Source organism: Acomys russatus, chromosome 29 (assembly GCF_903995435.1).
Source record: "Acomys russatus chromosome 29, mAcoRus1.1, whole genome shotgun sequence".
Taxonomy (NCBI): Eukaryota; Metazoa; Chordata; class Mammalia; order Rodentia; family Muridae; genus Acomys; species Acomys russatus.
Genome location: NC_067165.1, coordinates 8,791,799 through 8,815,702, shown reverse-complemented (window position 1 = coordinate 8,815,702; position 23,904 = coordinate 8,791,799). Strand labels below are relative to the sequence as shown.

The 23,904-nt window shown below is 37.3% G+C and overlaps 1 protein-coding gene across 1 annotated transcript in view; it reads right to left on the bottom strand.

Moving 5' to 3' along the window:
• Agbl4 (AGBL carboxypeptidase 4) overlaps positions 1-18,655 on the bottom strand; it is a 1,177,749-nt gene extending 1,159,094 nt beyond the window's left edge. Inside the window, exon 1 of the mRNA XM_051171890.1 lies at positions 18,454-18,655. Coding sequence (XP_051027847.1) covers positions 18,454-18,487 — 34 coding nt within the window. The 5' untranslated portion in view covers positions 18,488-18,655. The remainder of the gene's footprint in view (positions 1-18,453) is intronic.
• Between the last annotated feature and the right edge of the window lie 5,249 nt (positions 18,656-23,904).

Sequence of the window (23,904 nt, the reverse complement as noted above, 5' to 3'; positions counted from 1 at the left end):
TCAAAGGACTTTTTCACAGGGGTAACCTAAGACCATCAGAAAACACAGATCTTTACATTATGATTCAAATCAGTAGCAAAACTGCAGTTATGATGTAGCAACAAAAATAATCATATGGTTGGGGGGGTCACCATAACATGAGGAACTGTGTTAAAGGGTCACAGTTTTAGGAAGGCTGAGAATCTCTGCACTAGAGCACAGGGGTGAAGGTTCTATGTAGGCACCAGCTCAACCTCTCCATGTTCAATGAGTGGTGTGGGCATCGTCTTCAGCAATGGGGTTCTGTTGTCAGTTTGTGGAGATTATCTTGACAACAGCCTGGGTTGCTGGGGAGTTTCCATGGGAGCCCTTTGGCCAACAACTCAATTCAGTCCCAGTACAGGAAGTTTTGTTTGGTGACAAGAGACGTCTGGTTGGGACCCTGTCTCTCCCATTCTTTGGTGACAAGAGACGTCTGGTTGGGACTCTGTCTCTCCCATTATTTGGGGACTTCACTGTCATCAATTTTTAAGATAAAGATGTCTAACAATGTTGTATTTGACTGAGTAGTAATAATTAAGGTATGTTCAAAACTATCTGGGGGCCTATTACGACATGAAGCATAACAACAATATACTTTAGATTAATCAACACTCTGGATGCCTAATTGACCATTTATTCAATATTTTCAGATTTATGAATGTTGTAAAGAAAAGGCTTTAAAAGACTGAAGATCAGTAACCTACACAATTTTTTCAGTATGCACTTCAAATGATTCCCATTCTTGAATGTCAAAATTTATTCTAAAGCAAGTGAACAGGTAACGTTCAAATACTTCTGAAATAATAAAAAATGCAATTCATAATAGATTCCTTGACAGTGTTTTTACATTTATAAGTACATATCTAAATTTTCAATGAGTAATATTATGACTCATAGAAAATCATTTTTAAAAGATTTCATAATAAAAAAAATCTCATTGCAAATAACATACTAGGAATGTCTCAATGACAATATCCCAAAGCCATATTCTACTAAATTTCACAGTAATACATAAAGAATAAACAAACTGGGAAAATACCTTAAACAAAACAACACAGCACTAAACATTTATTTACTATAACAAAATACATGAAATATAAAATGCTACTGAAAAAACTAAAATTGTAAGATCTGTAATCCACAATTTCAACTATCATAAGCACTCAATGAATTTGTCATTAATGAGGAATGTTTGTTCATATTAATGCCTAAAATTTTGGTGATCAGGGTACAAAGTCTTTAATTTTTTTCTTTTAATGTCTATTGCTTATTTTAAAAATTTGGCCAAGAATATTGTAACGTTTAGGGCTAAACATATATTAGAAATGCTCCAAAATATATATTTTAGTGTTGATTGAACACAGATAAAAATTAACAAAAAATTAGAAATATGCAAGTATGAAACTTCCAGAAAATATACACATAAATAGATGCATACACATACATATGCATGTGTGTATATATATAATTAAAGACATCAAGAAATATATGTCAAGTTTAATTAAAATTAAAACATGAGAATATTAAATGGGTTCAGCAAAGACAAAAGACATTGAAAATAAATTTGATACTGAAAAAAGAAGTCTGCATAAAACAATCACTACATATGTAGTAAAAAAAAAAAAAAAGTAAAACCATGGACTGGGGGATTTTATTGAAGAAGATGACATAAACTTCCAGGAGCAATTCAACAGCATGGTAGAAAAGGGAAGTCCTGAGATAAAATGGGAAAATACATCTACACAATTTTATAATGTATTAGTTTTAATCTTCAATTTGGCACAATCTAGATTCACCTTGGAATAAGATCTCCATAGGAACTCTAGATCAGGTGCATCTGTGGGCATATCTGTAGGGCACTGTCTTGACTACATTTATTGAGTAGAAAGACTCAGTCAAGTGTGGGAAGCTCCCATCACTGAGTTTGAGTCCTGAACTGTAATATAAGAGAAAAATCATCTGAGCTGTAAATATGAATGCATTTCTCTGTGTGTGATATAACTAGTTCCTTCTACCTTGATTTCCCTGTTATGATGGGACTTTTGTTGGGGCATTTTATTAGAGCAACAGAAATTAAACCAGGCTAGGGTATTACTTGAGAAAAGGATGTACACCTCTAGTAGAGATGTGAGTGAAAATAGCCCCTTTTACCTTCAGTAAAGATTTAACAGCAAGATAGAAGAAGAGAAGTCCTTAAATAAACTAGAAAAACATCCCTGGACAATTTGAGCAAATCACTCTGTCTTCAAATCATGAAATATTTTCTACCTGCATTATTATGAACTTAGGAAAGATGGGGGGGTGGGTAATTCAAAGATAGAATAAGTAATAGTGTCATACAATACTCAGATAACAAAAAGAAATCTGGTGCCTTAGTTTGAGCGGGACCCCTGGGCCCAAATCTGCCTATCATATTGTTCTACTTGTAGATTTCTAGGACCCTCTGGATCCTTTTATTTTGCTGTTCTCCCATGCGTCTCTCATTTAGAGTCCCAATAGGATGCCTTCCCCTCTGTTCCAGTTTCCTGGTAAGTGAAGGCTTTCTTGGGACATGCCCCTTGGGCTAGTATGCAGATATAAGTGAGTATATACCATTTGAGTCTTTCTGCTTCTGGGTTAACTCACTCATTATGATCATTTCTAGCTCAATCCATTTATCCACAAATTTCGGGAATTCCTTGTTTTTAATAGCTGAGTAGTATTCCATCCCGCTCAAACTAAGGCACCAGCCAAGGACAATACAGGAGGTAAACTTTAAACCCCTTCCCAGATCTAGCCAATGGTCAGAATATTCTCCACAGTTGAGTGGAGAGTGTGATACGACTTTCTCACGTACTCTGGTGCCTCACATTTGACCATGTCCCCTGGAGGGGGAGACCTGGTGGCACTCAGAGGAAGGACAGCAAGTAGCCAAGAAGAGACTTGATACCCTATGAGAATATATAGGGGGACGTAATCCCCCTCAAGAACAGTCATAGGGGAGGGGAATAATGGGAAAATGGTGGGGGGAGGAATGGGAGGATACAAGGGATGGGATAAACATTGAGATGTAACAAGAATAAATTAATAAAAAAAAAAAAGAAATCTGAATTTGTAGATTAAATGGTGATTACTAACGTTAGAATATGTTTTCTGTATGGTGATTGGTATAGAACATGTTGGAAAGTTAAAGGAAGTAAAGGGAATTTTTCAACTTAAGAGACACTGGCTAGAAGGAACGCTAACTTCAGGAGTGACGGAGTGTGGGTGGGTTAAGGGTGCTCGGACATCACAAGATGAGAAGTAGATCTGTCCTTTCAGCATGGCCTTCCAATAACTCCCGTGTGTCCTTTATGTTTTTCATTTTTAAATAGCTTGTTTAAATATCTATTTTTACTTCCAGAGACTCAATTCTATGAATGAATGTAATATGTCACTGGTTCATGTAATAACAGTTGTAACTTTGCTGTATTTTACAATACTTAAAATCAACTGTTCTGTTGACCTTTGCAGATATTTTTTTCTTTTACAGATGAGTACTTTAGGTTTAAAGGAAAGTCATTTGCAATAGTAAGATTCTTATTAAAAGAACCTTCTACTCAACTTTAATAAGTTATTTTATTCATTTATTTAAAGTATTCCAAAAATGTTAGACAGTTAGTAGAGGTGTGTGACAAAAATAAATGGGCTTTGTAATTTCTCCTGGGTGCAGTGGTATTTATATCCATTTAACAGCATACTACCTTCAATTACTACCTTAATTTTTACCAGTTAAAAAGTTCACTCTTTTCTGCACAGCATAGAAAAGAAAGAACAGATATCTTCTTATAATTTTAGCATTTGGTCAAACTCAACCAGAAGTGACATCAGTGAGGAGACTGTCTCTACTTAGACATTTGAAGGAGTATCATAATTTCTCCTTGATTTTAAAAGAAAAGACTTTGTTTAGCTGATTATAAACACTAAATAAATATATGCCTAGGGAAGAGCATGGATTGGCCGCAGGGATGAGGCATCAGAGTAGCACAGGCCCAAAGATGTGAAGGATATGTCTGAGAAAAATCCCAGTACAAGAACTGGAGATGCCAGGCAGTATGGGAAATTGGAAAGCAGGCACCTCGAAGCAGGCTCAAGAAGTTATTCAAGTATAAGAAGTGGGGATACCGCCTCAAAATAACTTCCGCTAAGTTGTGAAGTCTCTGTGAGCTGTATTCTTAAGCACATCAGACCAAAATCTTCTAACCATCAAAAATCTACCAAAGCTTCATGGGAAACGTAACTCCAGAGCACAGCATCTTTACCAGCAGCTACCACCAAGACTTTTACGAAACTACAATAATTATTACTGCAGTGTGCTTTCTCCCTGAACCTAAGCCAAGTGAAGATAACCTTCCAGTAGGACTCAGATAGAACAAAAACTTTATGAAAAGTAGGGGAAGCCGCGAGGCAGAAGACACATACACCAGAGCAGATGCACAAAACACAACAACAACAAAGTCTGCAACAGTTCCACAAAACTGACAGCCACTTAGCACCGGAAACTGAAGACGATGAGATTGTTGAAATGCTAGAACATTTTGAGTTCTGGATACTATTCTAAAGAAACCTCAGAACCAATTAGAGGACTAAAATAAAAATATACGTAAACTAACAAAATGTAGGAAATCAATTCAATACACCAACAAAAGCTTATCAAAAGTGGAGAAAGAAACAATAGAAAGAGACAATCACAGATGCAGAAAATAGCAAGAAACAATAAAGAATCAGGGCTTTCTCCCTGTGTCCTGGCTGGACATCATGCAACCTGTCCTGCCTTATTCTTCCCACTTTTAAAAAATGAACTTTCTGAAGCCTAAAGACAAAATAAGCCCTTCCCTTCAGGGATCCATGCCAGTCATTTGGTCATGGTGAAAAAGTAAAACAAATACCAGTGTGAACGTTACATTTGTTTTTTTTCACATTTTATATTCTTTTAGCTACTTTTCTAATTTTAACAAGGCTTAGGCTGATTGTGGTATTCAATGTGTTAAAATGTAAAACTGGAATTTCCAATAAACTCTCGGTGACCTGGTATACTACCTATTCCAGACTACTATATGTATATAACATTCACATATACTGTATTTATAAGACAGAATCATATATTGTATATTAAAATTATCAATTATTCCTGTTTTGAGACAATGTCATTAGAACCAATATAATGTGAATTATTCAGGCAGTACATTACTTTTAGCATAAACCAACAAACTAATATATAGTTTATATATATATTATTTTCACTATATTCATACAATTAATATGTTTATGACTAAAATTATTTACAAAGATGAACATGTTGTAATATTTATAATATTCAGATTTTTTAAGGATTTCTTTATGACTCAATTTTTCAAAATAAATGTTGATTTTATATCCAACTTAATCTTTAGATAGCATATATCCATATTTACACATTCAACGCCTCACAGTTTTGTTTCTTTCCTCTCCAAGCTCTCTTTCAGAGTCAGATCTCACATTTCTAGCAGCTCCTTCATTATGTCCACACATTTACCTCACTGTTACCTGTATTTTCAAGTGCCTAAAATAATTATATCCTTTCTACAATGAAACCATTTACACACATATTTTCCTATTTCTGTCAATGAAAGCTGAAGTTTAAGCATCTGTCTCCTTTTATCTTGTTCTTCTGCATCGTTTGAAAGATGCGTACAAGGCCCAGAAAGGTCCTTCGGGGTTACCTAGAGCTTGGAAGTTCTTGTTGCTACTCATCAGCTGTGGAGCTTAAACAAGCTACTGCGCCCTTCTAAACCTAATTCCCATGTCAAAAACAATTAGAACTCAAAGAAACTAACCTTACAGAGCTTTGTAAAGCCTAAAAGCAAGCTAGACAAGGCACTTAAGAAATTGTGGGTAATCAGGGATGTTGTCAAAGTAATTTCTCTTCCTTCACCACAGCCATCAAAAGCTATAGGTACTTTCTCTGAAAATGTCCTCATCATTTCCCTACTCACTGCCCTCTCATTTAAACACTCCCATAGCAGGTATGATTTCATCCCTGGTCATTAAGACGATGATCACAAAGCAGCCAAATTTTTCAGAGTTCTGTTTTTACCTGGCATAGTAGCTTCCAATAGCACTGAACTACTTTGCATTAATTTCTAATCCACAAATGCCTCATCCAAGCTCCTGGTCCCTACTTCTCAGCCCTAAGACCTCTACTCTTTATTTTAGGATTCTCTGAGTAACATTGGTATAAAATCTACACCACTTCAACACCCATCTTTATTATGCCCATCTAATTGTTATGTTATCTTGTCCAGAGGAATGTGTCTTCTTTAAACTTACCTAAAGTTCTATACTTTTCCTTATTCCATCTTTAATTAACATCTGGCTCTCCCCCACAGGATACTAACTGTTTTTTACCATCATAAAGCGTGGCTGCATGTTATATCTTTGCTCTCTTTTTTCTCTAAGATACTTGCGGCCTAGTATTCTCAGTTTCACACTTCCTTATACATCATTATTGTTTTTGTCTTTGTTAAATATTCTGTTTTGGAGGACAAACTGTGATACCAGCCTGTTGCTCCCTGCTTATAATAAACTGTTCTAAAAATCCTTATGATTTCTTTATGGAACACTGGGAACAATGATAAATACAACAAATGCAGCAGGATATTGCAATCAATTGCTCTATCCCTAACCTATCCCTTAATACAAGTATATTCAATAGACATATTGAATTTTAAAATATACATTAAAATTCATTTCATCTTCCTTCATATTTTAATGCAGCTAGCAACAGATTTAAAATTGACTATATAGATCACATTCCCGGTTCGTGGTGTATTTCTTCTACTGAACAGCAATGAGATAGAACTCTGCATTCCAATTTACCTGACCAGAAGCCTCAGCATTCAGTGAGATGGGAAGTTAACTGAATGTGAGTTGATACCCTCCTTACTTTAAACTTCATGATCTCTAGTCTACACAGACGTTATACTTATATTTCTGATAACTCTCAAATGAATCGTGTAAAGTCATGCTTTTGTTAGGGTTTTGAGACTCCAATGTATCCCAGCGGCCTCCCAAACACTGTATTTTTAGGTTGGGCTTTTAGGAAGTGATTGATTCATGAGATGTCTGATCTAATGAAAGGATGAAAGCATTGATGGATGCATAACTTAGCATCATTATGGAGAGACTGTAGAAACTAGGAGAAGGTAGAACTATTTTATGACAATTTCCTCCATGGTCCAGCATGTCAGACTGTCCCACACAGGACTCCAATTAAGCCTGGAACCTCTCAACATTAGACACTGGACCACACATTCTATTCCTAGCCTATCTAACCATTTTCCCAATTTTATTTAGGCCCCTACAAAGGTACTGTTCATCCCAAATCAGCCAGAAGAAACCTTAAGAGTAACACCCCATTTCCTTTAAGAGGGTTTGCGTAGGTTTTTGGTTGGTTTCATGGCCTATAGAGAGTTATTGTCAATGGGAGTTGGTTACAAGTTATTATTAGTCTTATTTAGAGAGACCACAAGGTTGGACTCAGAGATGTCTCTCTTTTCCTTTATCTTCCATTCTTAGGTTTGGAGATAGGGGTTGAAAAGAAAGGAGGAGGGATATAGAAATATGTAGGGAAGATACAACAAAAAGTAGATTAGTGAATCTAATTCTCAATTGTCACTCATAAAGTTATTTTTAATTCACTGGTATAGAATTTTGTATATAGATGCAAAATAAATTTAATTTTAGATACAGTGGTACAGAATTCAAATGTAAGATTATTCTTCACAAACATTATATATGTATGTATATATGTATATACATATTTCTACTCTAATATGAGGTATTGTACCCATATAACTCAATTATAATAAAAGGTTTGCTTCCAATGCCTTGAAAGTGCTACTGCAGGCTATTTAAGATAAATAAGTTATACAAGTTAATTTTTAGTTTATCACATCATGGTCATATTATTACTATTCTACTTTTATCACAAGAACATACATCTTAGGTGCAACAGATAGATATGATTCTATAGAAAAAATAAGGTAAAATAGCTAAATAAGGTTTTCAAAAACCTCAGAGACATATAGAATATGGCACTTAAAAATGCTTTTATTATTTTAAAGATTCACAGACAATGAGACAGCTTAACTCCTGGTAACAACTAGCCTACCTCAAAAAAGATGATGAGCATCAAAGAACCTCCTTATGGATAGAGATGGCTTCAAATATGGCAAACAAGCCACTGGGCAAAATGTCCTTGTTTCTACCACAGACAGAAGTCTGCCTAAAAAAGGGCAAGCTTGGATGCAGGCAGAGTCAACAGCCAAACTCTGCCAAGACAGGGTAAGGAAGTCTTCAATAGTTCCTGCTTCACAAATATGTCTGCCAGATGTTTTGGGGCATAAGGCTGAAGATGATGCTCCAACGTTATAGAGAGTTTTGGGTGACTAGTCAGCTAGCAAACTGTCTCTGTCATTTTCTCATTTGGAAAGCTATAAACCTACTCTACCAGCATATTCAAGTAATCAAGTTTATTCCTTCTCATGTCTCTGATGGGGTTGAAGACCAGATAGTTTAGTTTTACAATGAAGCTTAGTTGGTTAGCTGTTAAGATGCTTTTAGGTCTAGATAGATGTTTTAAGTTGATAATGACAAGATGTGATGGAGAATGATTTACATTCAGAATTTTTGACTCACCAAGATAGAAAAGATGTTTTCTTCAAGGCTGTCAAATACAAATAGCCAAAACACTAAGAATGTAACATTTATATAATTCCTGATTGTGTCATGGTTCTTCTTGCTATAGGTAGTTTATTGTATATATGTGTAATAGTATATATGTATATGTAAAAAATTTTAATTTTTAATTAAAAAACTTAAGTTACAGAACTTGCTAAATTATGGTTAGGAAATTCTCCAGTGTGGTGGATTTTTCCTCCTGCCAATTTTTAAAGCTTGAAAAAAATTACAAATGTTAGTCTAAGCAAAATAATAAAATAAAATAAAACCTTCTGTCTTCTAGGAAAACTTGGGATAAGGAGACACAGGACAGTTGCAGAGATGCAAAACAGCCTGATGTTCTATGGGGAGGGCAACATTTCATCCTACAAAGAAGCTCAGAAAGTAAACAACTCAAAATACCTTTATGGGGTACCTGAAACTGACCAGATTAACTAGGCTCTTCCCTCTCCAAGTGTACCTGCTTTTTAAGGGCTCCTCAAAGCTCTCAGACAAGGTGAGTTCCCTAAGAAGACTCTCAGACCAGCCTAGCAACATGGGAGCAGCAGAGACAACCTGCCTAGAATTAACAAGGATCAGCTGAGCTGCCTGGATGGAAGAGGCTCACAACAACTAAACTCCCTGACCAACATGTTGAGCTGCCTGTAGACTGTGCAGTGCTTCCTGCTCCTGGTTTCCTGCTTTTGTGAGTTGTCACCCATGCTGTGTGAACTTTGGTGATGCACCTGTCTCTGAGTCATTTCTGGTCCTCATCCATATTCCTGTAAGTAACCCCTAGAAACCTCATTGGTCATAAAGTTGGACTTTGACAATATCCTTGTGTTGGTCTGCCATCTGTTCTCTATCTGGGGTCACTTGGCATTTGTTCACATCTCCCTGGGAATAGAATCACAAAACAGAAGATAATTTGGAAGAAGTGTGTTATGGAGGCACGTCTTATTCCTGGACTCTTATTCCTGGACTCATCTTTTCTTTCCCTTCTCAGCTTCCCAACTCTCATTAAATAAACTACTTCACTCCTCATCATAATCTGCCATACTGTGGCCCTAGTGACTAAACCTCTGAAACTATAAGCCAGAATAAATCTGTTCTATAACTTGTTGTCCTTGGGTATTTTCTTAGAATGTCAAACGCTGTTTCTCCCTATCTGAAATATCCTTTACTTCTCGTCTTCTCCTATGACAAAATTACCTGATGCTCTGACCTAAGGAGGGACTGTATGTGCTTGAGGTTAGTATTATCAGGATAACCTAAAACTTGGAGAAAATGTTAGCTGTGATATGTGCCATTTCCAAATAGAACTTTAAGAACTATTATCCTTTTCCAAAACTGTCTCTTTTCTTCTGAGACCAGAAACATCCAGATAGAAACTATGGTATCACCCTGACTCCTTACATGAGCATACAGAAAAGGATATAGGATGACCTACAATGGACAGGTAAATAGTAGCAATAAATTAATCATTGTTGCTGCAGACTATTGGAATTTTTAGTTATTTATCATCCCTATATAAATTAGCATAAAGTGGCTAATGTATCATATCCTTTGAACAGAATCATTCATTCTTAAAAAGTATCTTTAGACACACCATCTCCATCAGTTTCCCTAATAAAACCATTCATGAAGTAGCTTTCTTTCCTCTAAATTTCTTGACTTCATTTTTTCAATTCTACTTTATTCTTCTGAATGATTAATGTTTAAATGTAAATTATATATAACTGCATAATAATTGCTCAATGGTTTCTATCATCACAAAAACAGAAAACCAGATGACTGCATGCCTTTTTATGAAAGCACATAATACTACTTTTTAAGCACTCCTGATTTTTAAAAAAGTTCAAACTCAAATTTCTAGATATATCCAATAATTCATACAAAATACAGAAAACGCGAGAATATGTCAAACTATACCAAAGAGACGCAATCATTAAAATGCAAGAAAACCACTTTCCTTATTCAAACAAGCAAACAACAACAAAAGTTAAGATTTTATAAGGAATATGGGAAAAACATATAGGAAATTACCAACTGTCATGTGCCTCCCTTCCTCTCCTCTCTCTCCTCTCTCTCCTCTCCCCCCCCTCTCTCTCTCTCTCTCTCTGTGTGTGTGTGTGTGTGTGTGTGTGTGTGTGTGTGTGTGTGTGCGCGCAGTCTAGTCTAGTCTAGTCTAGTGCAGTATAAATGAACACATGCATTCCACAGTACAAATGTGGAAGTCAGAAGACAGTTTGTGGAATCCGTTATTTTCTTCCACATTTATCTGGGTTCTAGTGATCAAACTCAGTTCTTTTGGGTTACATGACAAGTATTTTACCATTAAGCCATTTCACCAGTTCTTGGATGAAAAATTTTTTGTTCTTTACATGAAAGAACTATTGTTATTGGTCTAATTTTAATCTAAGTTGTTAATGGTTTTACACATATGTAAGACTATACATATATCTGTACAACATACATTATATATTCCCTTTACATCCAAATCATAGCCTCCTTCCTCCTATCCTCCCAGTCCCACCCTCCCTCCCACTTCCCCAATACACCCTTTCCCTAGTTCTCAGAAAAGAGGAGCCACCCTACCCACCCATTTTTTAAAAGTACAAATGTATATGGTATATTCAGAAATTAGAAAGTAGACCTTTTACTTATATGATGAAGGGCATAAATTGACTAACTTGAGTTACCAGAAAAAAATATGCATAGATATAAACACATGCATATAAATAACTGAACAAAATTCTTAAGGATGATATAAAACAAATATTACAAAATTTAAAGTTATGCAAGTAATGTGAAATTATTGAAGAAAAATGAAAAGGAGAATTTAAGGAGAAAATAGTGATTGTTCCTTTTGGTAGCCCTGTAAGCTTTCTCTAATAAATAATCTTCCCATGAAGTGACAATAGGCAGTACTGAGCACTGTATCATACTTTGTCTCTTTCTAAAGATGGGACCAGCTACTCAACTGCAGCTGTAAATAAAAAGCAACCAAGGTTCAGCTTCACCAAACGTCCTGGGCTTTCACAAGAATAAGAAATTCTTGTTTTAGCATAAAACCTATTTGTAGCAACTAATATTATTATACTCTAATAAATCCCTTGTTTATATGCTTAATTGACACAACAAAATATATCTGACAGGTGGTCCAACAGAAGTTGCTATTAGTTTGCAACTTTTGGTATAAGAGAAACATAACACAGTAACACAGTGTAGTAGAGAGGAGACAGATACATCTCAGCTCTTTACTGATAATGAAACTATGTTGCTATGAACATTGAGATGAAGGGTAAGACACATGAATCACTAACACTGTCAATGTTCTTGGTTCATAAACTGAAGGTCAGCTCTACTTTAAAGATGCCTTAACAGCATTCTGCTAAACTAGCTTGAAAGGGTGATCATAAATTTCAATTTGAATAGTGTTATGGTGTCCTTTCTATTACTACGATAAAAGATTCTGACCAAAAACAACCTAGGGGAGTAAAGGATTTATTTCGCTTATGCTTTTAGGTACAATCTACCATCCAGGGACGTCAAGCAGAAACTATGAAAGAAAACTGCTTTCTGGCTTACAGACTCATACTTAGCCAGCTTTTTTATACAGCTCTGGACCGCATGCCAAGGGAAAGGTGTTGCCCACCTTCGGCTGGACCCCATATTATAAACAATCAGTGCAATCCTCAACAAAAATGCCCACAGGTCAATCATGAAGTAGAAGTTTCAGGGCTGGTTGTTGTTGTTGCCATCGTCGTTGTTGTTTTAACAATCTAATCTGGGCAATCCTTCAAATGAGACTGGCATCTCAGTGACTCTAAGCTATATCAAGTTTTACAGTTAAGGCTAACTAGGACAAATAGTTACAACTAGGTGAAGTTAACTGCCTCTATATTTTGCTTATATATCTAATTGGAAAACATATAATACCCTAAAGTCAGTACAGAAAGTGCTAGTTTACTTATATTTACTTTCCAAGAAGTCTATCCTAGTTCTAACCACAGACACCATCTACAGTGGGATTTAACACTGATGAACTAGAAAAAAGGGTGGACAAGGAAAAGACTAATATAGTCCTCTTAACTTCATGCTACTTTTTTTAAAAACTAAAATAATATACACTAAAGAAAGGAAAAAGCCTCATATTGTTTATATTCCTACTTTCTTCTTCACGGTTCTTTATTGATGACTCAATGTGCAATTGTAAAAACATATCTTGGGCTTTGTGAATAGAGCTAGATATATTTGGCTAATGATCATTTTAGCTTATAAGTTTTCTCTTCTTTCCAGAACTCAGAGTGAGCTACAGCATCTCTCTTGCTCCCAAAGATAGTAAGGGAGTGATGCAGGATTCACAGATCTATGAGGTCATCTTTATATAAATGCTATATAATATGTATATACATATTTCTTTATAATTGCTATACAAATTCTAAATTAGTATTTTAAAAGCCTTGTGATCTAGAAATAATAGCTTATGAATAACTTTCTGAGTATGAAAGTTAACGTGATAGAAAATGGAAGACTGGCATGACCAGTCAGACATTCGTGCACCAACATTATTTTGTGCCTAAGATAAATTTGCTTATAAATATGCAAAATTGAGGAAGTTGTACATGAAAAATTAGAATATCATATATACGGTTCTAAAAATATATGACTAAGATTTTGGGGGTCTTTTCTCAGTTCATAAGCCGACTTCCACCCTTGGGAGTGTTGTTCTTTCTTTCTTAATAAGCAGTCTATTTCTATTTCTAATTTAAAAGGCATGGCTTTCTCTCCATCTCCTCCTGACAACTGCCAGGATTTTCACCTAACCTATGCTATGTTTTCTCTTCAACACTAATAACACTGTACTTGAACTTCAAAAAAAAAGACTATATGAACAAATTTTATTTATTTAAATTTTAATTATTTATATTTTTCAAAATAAATAGCACTTTCAAGTAAAAGAAAAGATGATTTAGAATTAACGAGTTTACTGATTTCTCAAACGATTCCAAGTATTGTTTTACTTTTCATGAAAACAAATGTTCTTAAATTTATAAAGCTAGTATTAACAAAAGTACACATTTTAGTAATATAATTATTTTATTAGCTATAAAAATATAAAAAACAATTTTATGTAAAAAATCAAAATTTAATCAGCATAATTTTAGTGACTTGATAAATGTTTGCTGATATATCAGATATTTGTATAATATAGGCTATGTAGGTTTATAATATTTGTTATTAGCAGAAAGGCTTCTCTCAATTGAAAGAAATGTACCTTGTGTGTCCTTCTTTTTTTCGTATTTTATATTGTATTTCTTTTTTAACATATACATTTATATTACACATGGGTAAAATAAACTACATACAGCAGGAAGAACCACAAGACAATCAGGAATTATATAAATGTTACATTCATCGTGATTTGGCTATTTGTATTTGGAAAAATTGAAGTAAGCCTCTTTCCTATCTTGTTGGGTCTAAATTTCTGAATGGATATTAATATCTATCATACCTCATCTCTACTAACTTAAAACATCTATCTTGTTCTAAAAAATCTTAACCCCTAACCTACTAAGCTTAATTGAAAGATTAAACTATCTGGACTGATGTGCCAACCAAGGTCCATGTGAGACGTGGACCTAGATCCCCTGCTCAGGTGTAGCAGATAGGCAGCACAGTCTCCTTATGGGTCCCACAATATGTGGAGTAGGGACTACTTCTGACATGGGCTCAGGCCTCCTAATGTTGTTCACTTCTACCCTGGTTGGGTGGCCTTGCCAGGCCACAGAGGAAAAGGTTACACATAGTACAGGGGAGAATGGATAAGCTGAGGTCAAACGTTAGGGGAGGAGGACCCCCCCCCCGATTAAAATAGTTTTTAAGGAACTTTGTGTTTTTTATATTTATTAGTTTGTTGAGAATTTTGTAAAATGTAGTGGTTTTTGTTTTGTATTTTAGACAGAAAACAGACTTTTCTTTTTCAACTTCTGTCCAGGCATTCCTTATCATTCCAGCCTGCACAATCCACAAACCTTCTAAAAGTCCTGTTATTTATCAATAAGAAAACTGTGCTAGCCCTGCTGGGCAGCATTCTCACTGGGCTCAATAGAGTATTTACATTGGCATGAAACAAGCCCATTAGACAAAATGAATCATTCTTATTAGTGTGAAGCATCTCTTTCCTGTAGGAGGAATCTCAAAGGAAGATCTTTAAAGGATTTAAATTTTAGTTTGGACCATGTCCCCTGGATGGGGAGGCCTGGTGGCACTCAGAGGAAGGACAGCAGGTTACCAAGAAGAGACTTGATACCCTATGAGCATATACAGGGGGAGGAAGTCCCCCTCAGTCACAGTCATAGGGGAGGGGAGTAGGGGGAAAATGGGAGGGAGGGAGGAATGGGAGGATACAAGGGATGGGATAACCATTGAGATGTAATAAGAATAAATTAATAAAATATGTTTAAAAAAAGAATAGCTGCATGATCTCATGGGATGGAGCTTATATTCTTTGATCTTTTACTGAGCTCGGCTGAATCTTGAAATACAAGCAATGTAATCTTGAATCTTTATTTCAGCTTTTAAAATCTGGCTTTATTGGTCACTAATAAAAGAATAATATATCTAAAATTTTTTAGTTTGTTTCTCCGTTGCTCCATTTTCATTATAAAACTTACATTATATTTTAGGTATGTCTATTTTGTTTTCTTTTTAATTTTTCTCTTAGAGATTATAATTATATCCAGAAAGAGAGAGAGAGAGAGAGAAAGAGAGAGAGAGACAGACAGACAGACAGACAGACAGACACACAGAGACTGACATGTATTATAGGATTTTTAGGTAGACAGTTATGACTTTTTCAGATGTTGTCATTGTTATCCTCCTTATTTGTTTCCCTCTCGCATCCCTATCAGAACCCACTGTTTTTCCCTATTTTCCCCATCAGATCATTTGTAGCCAGTTATTCCTCTCTCTAGTGCTCCCTGACACCCACTACCTTGGCAGTGATTTCCTTTTTATTTTCCAGGGTTCTAGAGTTATTCTAGGATATTTTGTATGGTGTGTTGCATAACGCTTTTTGGTCATATTCTCTTCTGCTCCCCAACTTTTCCAAGATCCATCTCTCCTTACCCAGCCACCTAACTCTGTGTCCTTTCCCCCCCCCCATCAAAAACAATTTGTGTTACTTCCATTGGGGGAAAAAAAAACAAACCAAAACAAAAAAAAACAAACTATTAATTTGCTATGTGGATATAGTATTCTTAATGACATGCTCACATTATATAGAAAATTCCTTGTAGACACTCTTTTCCCAGGTTATTCTAGAATCTGGATTATATCAAATTGACAATTAAAGTCAACTACCACACCTAGAAATCTGAGTTAAGAAAGAAATAAAGATTGAGGAGGCATAATAACGTAGAACATAGGTAACCTGGATTTTCCATCATCAGTTTTCTCACATCTAAGTCACCAATGACCTCACTGTTGCTAACTCTAATTTCCCATTCCTCATTTCATAGCCCTTGGCAGTGTTTAATCTATATAGGCGTCTACTCATCTTGAAATGCTCTTTCAGTTGTACTCTCTCTGGCTATACCCCGTCTGTCTCGCTGGAAAGTACTACGTTATCTCAGGTCACCCTGGCCTTTTCTCCTTCTACACACTTTCATCCACATTCACACATCACTATCTCACTTCCAAAATACTGATCTCATGCAGGTTCATATTTAATTTCAACTGCTTTGTCAATGTCTCCACTTAAATGGGTGTCTTAAAAGATACCTCAAACTTAGCCAAGACCTCTTCAAATGCTCCCTATCTTTGTAGCGGGACAACCAACCATCATTTGCACAAGATAGAAGATGACTCGTCTCTAATGTCTCATATTTCACTAAGTTCTACTTTATCTGTTAGGTCTCATTTCTATACCCCCACTATTATCTTCTAACCCTTCTCCCGTATATACTTTTGTATTAATACTTTCCACTCCAGCTGGAATTATTTTTTCAATTATTCTAATGATTCCATATTTCTGCTTAAAAGCCATCATGATTTCCCATTAACCTTGGGAATATTGAACAAAATTGAATCTTCCAAGTACTATAAGACCTGGCTTCAGCTTTCCACCTCTCCTTACATTACCCCATGAGCTCCATCCGCATTTATCTTCTTCTTATCCTTACAAAGTGTATTAATATCTACTTCGCAGTCTTTGCGTGTGGGTTCTCTCTATCTATACTTCTCTTTGTTCTCTTCATTTATCCAATCTCTTATATTTCAGCTAAACTATCATTTCCAGTCAATCCAGGCATTTATTCATCAAAAACATAATATACACCAGATTTAGTTCTAGACCCTGTGAGAGTAATAGGCAAAGAAAAGCCCTTTATAATTTATATATTAGTGAAAGGAGAGGGATAATTAATGACACAAATAAATAACTTTATTTATATAATAGATTCAAACAGGTTAAAAGACAAAAATGCCCAAAAGAATCAAGAGCAAGGAGTTTGCAGTGCCTAATTTGTTATATGACATATAGTTAGTATTTAATAAACATTTAAAGTGTATAAGGAATGTTCATGGTATACTATAAAGAACCAACAACTGCAAAAATGAATCGAGGAAAAAATAGAGATTCCAATAAAAAAGAAATCTGGAGAGGCCTTAAAAGATAATAGTCTCTTGAACCATTCTTGATCATTTCAGGTAAAGTCACCGTTCCTGTATTGCACTCCCTTATAATGTGTGTGTGTGTGTGTGTGTGTGTGTGTGTGTGTGTGTGTGTGTTTTCACTGATTTTCTATGCAAACACTGATGTTATCCCTTACATTAAAGTTTCAGCCCTTCTTCTGCCTGTGTTTCTGACAAATCTTTTATATACAAAGGCCTCTTGCTTTCTTCGATTAGCCTGTAAGGCACTTTGGTTACTAATTCTCTAAGTTCAACCAAACCCACAGGGATACCCTTAGAAACAGGGTCCTGGATTTCCATTCCATCAGAGTCCCTGCTACTTAAAGGCAATCTTACACTAACAGAAATGTGGACTGTAACCTTTTATGATTTCGAATGACCTTCAAGTTCCCAAATACACTCAGCTTCCAGCCTCCTTTGGTAGACTCCAAATGGACTGGAGTTATGGGTGACCCTTCAAGTCTCTTGCCTTTTTAGGGACTCAGAGAAAGATTTGTCTGTTTTCTGTGGGACTACTTAGGACTTTAGAGTTCTCCAAGAGACAAATACTGCATATAAACTCCACTTCTTTGGTGCCCATAGGGTGGTAGTATATCTTCCACACTCTTCCCAGTTCCAAGTCATGTCCCAGGAGGGATGCCTTCCAAGCTACCACGAGTCTGTGAACATCCTCCTTTTCCAGGATATTGACTCGGCCCGATAACAGGTGCCCCTCCGTATTATAAGCCCTATATCTTCTCTCCAAGCCCTTTCTAGGCCCATGCTCACTCAATTGTGTGCACCACCCCACCCCACCCCCACCCCACCCCAGTTCCCCAACAGCAGAACTTTGAAATTCTCTGCTGGACACTCAGAGAGAAACACATGTCCCTTGAACCCTGACCCTGAAGTAACAGTCCCACCGCGGTAACCCACAAGGGCGCCTCCTCAGGGTTAGGGCCAGGTTGAATGCCTAATCCCCTCAGGCCAAAGACAGGCGCCTCAGCCTTCCCCTGCTCTACGGCCCTCACAGACCTGCTTCGGGCGCCGTCTGGCTCCGCTCCGCCATTTTTGTTGTCCGTCAGTCTATGAGCCCACGCTAAAAGCACCGGGCAGTGAGGAGAGAGCGGTGGGATCCGCGGGCTGACAGGAGCTCCCCTAGAAAGACGCTGCGCGACGGTTGCTAGGGAAACCGGCGGCCCCAGGGCAGCAAGCAGGAAGCAGGAGGCCGGGCAGAAGAGAGCGTGCAGCCGAGACTCCGCCCCCCGCACGAGAGCACCGCCTTCCAGCTCCCTGTCAGCGGCTTGAGACTCCATGAAGTTTCTCCCCCAACTCACACCCCCCACCACTCCCCACTCCCAGGCACCCTGCTCCAGTATCCTGGGAACTGAGCATGCTCAGCCGCCTCTATCTTGTCAAGGCTAAGTCTGCAGAGATGACACTTTATTGCCCCTGGTGCCAATCAAAACGCCTGGGTGGGTTGGCATTTCTACAGTTGGTGACCTACTCTAGGAACTTTTGGGGTTTTGTTTGTTTGTTTGTTTGTCTGTTTTTTGTTGTTGTTTTTTTTTTTTTTTTTTTTTTAACCATCGAAGGCCCATTAGATGAACCAAAGAGTTTATTGGGGTTAGTTACAGAATTATTGGTGAGGGGCTACTTACAGGAACAGGAACAACTCAAACACAGCAGCAGCAGCAGAAGCCCACTCCAGCCTAGGAAGTCGGGACCCCATCCAGCTTACTGCAGGGTTATCTCCTTCAGGCAGCTTAGCTGCACTGAGTCTCTCCTCTGTAGCCCTGACTGTGATATACCCTCATGAGGGAGCCTCTTGTTTGTCTGGTAAATTTCACGTCTTTCCTAAGACTTAGGAGTTTGGTTTTTTTTGTTTTGTTTTGTTTTGTTTTTTTCCAAGAATCTTAATGAGGCTCCCTTCAGAAGTTCCAGGGTCCTTTTCTTTCTTTCTCTCTTCTTTTGTTTTTTCTTGTTTTCCTCCTCCTCTCCTTTTTTTTTTTATTAATTTATTCATATTACATCTCGATTGTTAGCCCTTCCCCTGTTTCCTCCCATTCTTCCCTCCCTCCCACTTCTCTCCTTCTCCCCTCCCCTATGTCTGTGACTGAGGGAGACCTCCTCCCCCTATATATGCTCTTAGAATATCGAGTCTCTTCTTGGTAACTTGCTATCCTTCCTCTGAGTGCCGCCAGGCCTCCCCATCCAGGGGACGTGGTCAGAAAAGGGGCACCAGAGTTCATGTGAGAGTCAGATCTCACTCTCCACTCAACGGTGGAGAATATCCTGTTCGTCGGCTAGGTCTTGGTAGGGGTTCGAAGCTTACTGCCTATATTCTCCTTGGCTGGTGCCTTAGTTTGAGGAGGACCCCAGGACCCAGATCTGCCTGTCATAAAGTTCTTCTTGTAGGTTTCCAGGACCCTGTGGGTCCTACTATTTCCCCAGTCTTCCATGCTACTCTCGCCTAAAGTCTCAATAGAATGTCCTCTCCTCTGACCCACTTTCTTGGTAAGTAAAGATTTTCATGGTACATATCCCTTGGACTAGTGTTTTGATATAAGTGAGTATATACCGTTTGTCTCTTTTTGCTTCTGGGTGAACTCACTCATTATGCTAATTTCTAGATCAACCCATTTGTCCACAAATTTCGGGAATTCCTTGTCTTTAATAGCTGAGTAGTATTCCATAGTGTAAATGTACCACAGTTCCTTAGTCCATTCTTCTACTGAGGGACACTTAGGCTGTTTCCATGTTCTGGCTATTATGTATAAAGCAGCTATGAACATGGTTGAGCATATGTCCCTGTTGTATGGTAGGGCATTTTCTGGGTATATTCCAAGGAGTGGGATGGCTGGGTCTTGAGGAAGCCCTATTCCCATTTTTCTGAGAAAGCGCCAGATAGATTTCCAAAGTGGTTGTACTAGTTTGCATTCCCACCAGCAATGAAGGAGTGTTCCTCTCTCTCCACATCCTTGCCAGCATGTGGTGTCATTTGCTACTCTAGGAACTTAAGTTTCTAAGTTTCCCAACTCTTCTTCCCTTAATGTACTTGCCTTCATGGAAATGCTGAGTGACCTGTATTCAATTTAAATACATTGAGAGCTGATTGTGTGCCTAATCTAATAAGCACAGAGAAGTCCTAAGGCCCCTGGCTCCCCTGCAACTGGGACATTTATCTCTTAATTTCCATCTGAATGGCTGTAGGTTGCTTTCTTATTGCTTAAACTCTCATATTTCCTGGTTAGGTTGTTCTGGGCCTAGCTAACATACAGAGTTTGAGAAAATGCCTTGATGAAGAAAAGAGACCACGAAGCTATTTGGATAAAACGCTGGCGATGTGCACGCCATGTTCACTCGCCTGCACTAAAATATAGGATAGGATGAGGCACTATATGAGCATTTTACTGAAAGATTTGTTAAGCATCGGGATTGGTTGGCTTAAAAAACTATTCATAGATATGGATGGCAACTCCCCACCAGAAAATGCCTTTGACGCTGAAGCAGTTTAAAAATTCACATGTCCACACAGCCCAGCAAAGTGAATACATGCATACTTTTACAATCCTGATGACAAGTAAACGCTATGAGACGTGGTGAGAATTTCCTCGTGAGAGCAGTCATCTGGGCCTCAACAAGACAAAGGAAGGACCTGGCTTCCACGAACATCCTGACAGTACAACTTTATAGTCTTGGAAATAGCTATTAAACTCATTGCGTCAGTTTTCTTTTCAACAAACTAAGACAAAGGCACTACCTCCCACTGAGAGTTGCTCTGTCTTAGGTGGGTGATGCATAGAACTATATTTTCTTAATACAAACCCAGTTAAAAAAAATTAAGACCTAACATGTTTAGAATATTAAATCAAACGTCCCCCGATGCCTGCTGGGAGCCAGACGCTGTACAGTTGCTAGTAGTAAAGAGGGAAATATAACACAGGGCCAAGCTGTACTGTTCAAACTTTAAACAAAATTTAGGTCTCAGTTATCTGGTTTGTATTAGCCACATTTCAAGCTCTCCTTAGCTCATTTCCTTTGCCTGGTGGCTACCATATTGGACAACATATGTGCAGAGCATTTCCATCACCACTGAGGCTGTGCTGGTCAGCGTTGACAGAAAATCGTCAGGCACACAGGGATAGATGAAATGCCTAGAAAATTAGCTAACTGCTAGATTCAGTTTTCCTGAGTGTCAGGTACTCCTTGGGAAGTATTTCAGGATGAAATGCTTATTGACACTCTCAGGTCATACGTTTATTGTATGAAATAGCACATCGTGGAAAGTAGGTTAGATATGCACCCCCACAGAGGGTCCCAGGAATGAATTTCCCAGTGATACCATTCAGAGTGTCCCCTGTTAGTCCATCTTTCTAGGGACCTCCTGTGGCTTCTACATCCACAGACAGCACCCTCCCACTGCAAAGTTAGGGGTCTTTCTTCAAAAGGACATTAGATGTAGAATTCACACACTTATTAAAATGACACCTCTTGTGTGTTTAGCCACAGAGTTATATGCAGTACAGATTGAGAAATATTCAAATTATATTCACATTTTTACATAAGCAAATTCACTTTGTTAGCAAAACAACATTATGAAATTACTATTAACATCACTTTATATAGGATAAAGGTGAGGTGCAGAATTTAAATGCCTTATACAAATTCAGAAAGTAGTAAGGAGCGAGTTTAGTACCAGTATCATGCTAATAAATGGTTCGTCGTGTCATTGTCACACCAAAAATACCATGTTTTTGAAGTTTACAAACTAGTTGGGAAGAAAAGATTAACATACAGAAATCTAGTTTACAGTTTCAGCCTGTTAAAAACTGATACACACAATGCTCAGAAACATTTAAAACAAAAAAAAGCAATCATCATCATCACTACCTTTATGTTCTCCTTTTTGGCGGAAAAGCCCTTTGAGCAAAGTAAAAGGAGGTATTTGTCGCCGAGACCAGAGAAATGTAAGGACAACATTTTAAAGGAAGAAAACTTTGTTTTGGTACACAGCTTCAGAAGTTTCAGCTCATAGCTGCTGGTTCCACTGCCGTGTGCCTAAAGAGTGGCTTGTCAGGATGGTAGGAGCCATGAGGTGCAGCAAGCCAGCTCACTACACGCTGCATAGCAAGCACAGAGAGAGAGAAAAGAACTAGTGAAGAAACAAAACACTCTGACTTAATGGTGTATATTCATTCACTGAGTGTTGTAATGGATTTCATAAAGATGATTTCTATCCTTCTGCAAGTCTTCCTATTCCAATCTCCTATGTGTTTGCATGTGTGTGCCTGCGGTTACATATATGAAATGCATGTATAGAATGTATACATATATGGAATGTATATTTCACATATATGGTTCTACTTTCCTATAAAAGCATAGAGTCTACAAATGAAAGCAAAATAACTACATATTTGTCTGGCTCAATCTGTCTTATTCCACTTAATAAGATGGTCTCCAGTTATATCCATTTCCTGCAAATGTCATAATTTCATTCTTAGTTATGACCAAACTAAGTTCTATTGTGCAGATACACAATTTTTGATCCATTCATTATCTGTTGACAATTACAGGCTGTTTTTACAATTAGGTTTTTATGAATAGTGCTGTGATAAACATGAATATTCAAGTACATCTGTGGACCTGTTTTATATCCACAGTGTATATAGATGACTCATCTGTAATTCTATTTATGTATTTTCAAAGATCCTCAATACTTATGTCCATAGTAGCTGAACTAACAATTATTCGCACCAGTAGTACATGTGGGCTGCCTTCCTCCCCAGCAGCGCCCCCAGCATTTCTTGTTTGTTAACTTTGTGGCTGCCATGATGGCCAAGGTGATAAAAAACTGGTTTATTTTTCATCCACTCTTCTGGAGGCTAAGCATGTTGACATTTTTAAATATGCTTATTGGACATGTCTACTTTACCTTAGGGAAATGTTTTATCATTTCACTGGGTCGTTTATCAACTAGATTAACTCAGTTTCCACTTTATATATTGTCAAGTTCTGTATATATTCTGAATATTAAAGCTGTGCCAGATATGCATCTAACAAAGACTTTCTTCCATTCTGTACACTGTCTCCTCACTCAGTTTATTCTATTACTGTGCAAAACATATTTCTTAGTTTTGGGTTTTGTTTAATGAGCTATGAGGTTTTTTTTTTTTTTTTTTTTTTTTTTCAGAAATAGATTATCCAAGACTATATTTGTGCTTTCTTCGGTTTTAGGTAATATATTGAAGTTTCTGGTCCACTTTGAGTTGATTTCTGTGCAAGGTAAGAGATACAGATTTAGTTTCTTTCCTCTACATTTGGATAGCCAGCTTTCCCAGCACCATATGCTGAAAGCACTATCTTTTCTCCATCGTATGTGGTTGCAGATAGAACACCCCCAGTGACCTACTTTCTCCAACTAGGCTCCACTTCCTAAATTTTCTACTATCTCCCAAAATATATGACCATCTGGGCACTAGGTTT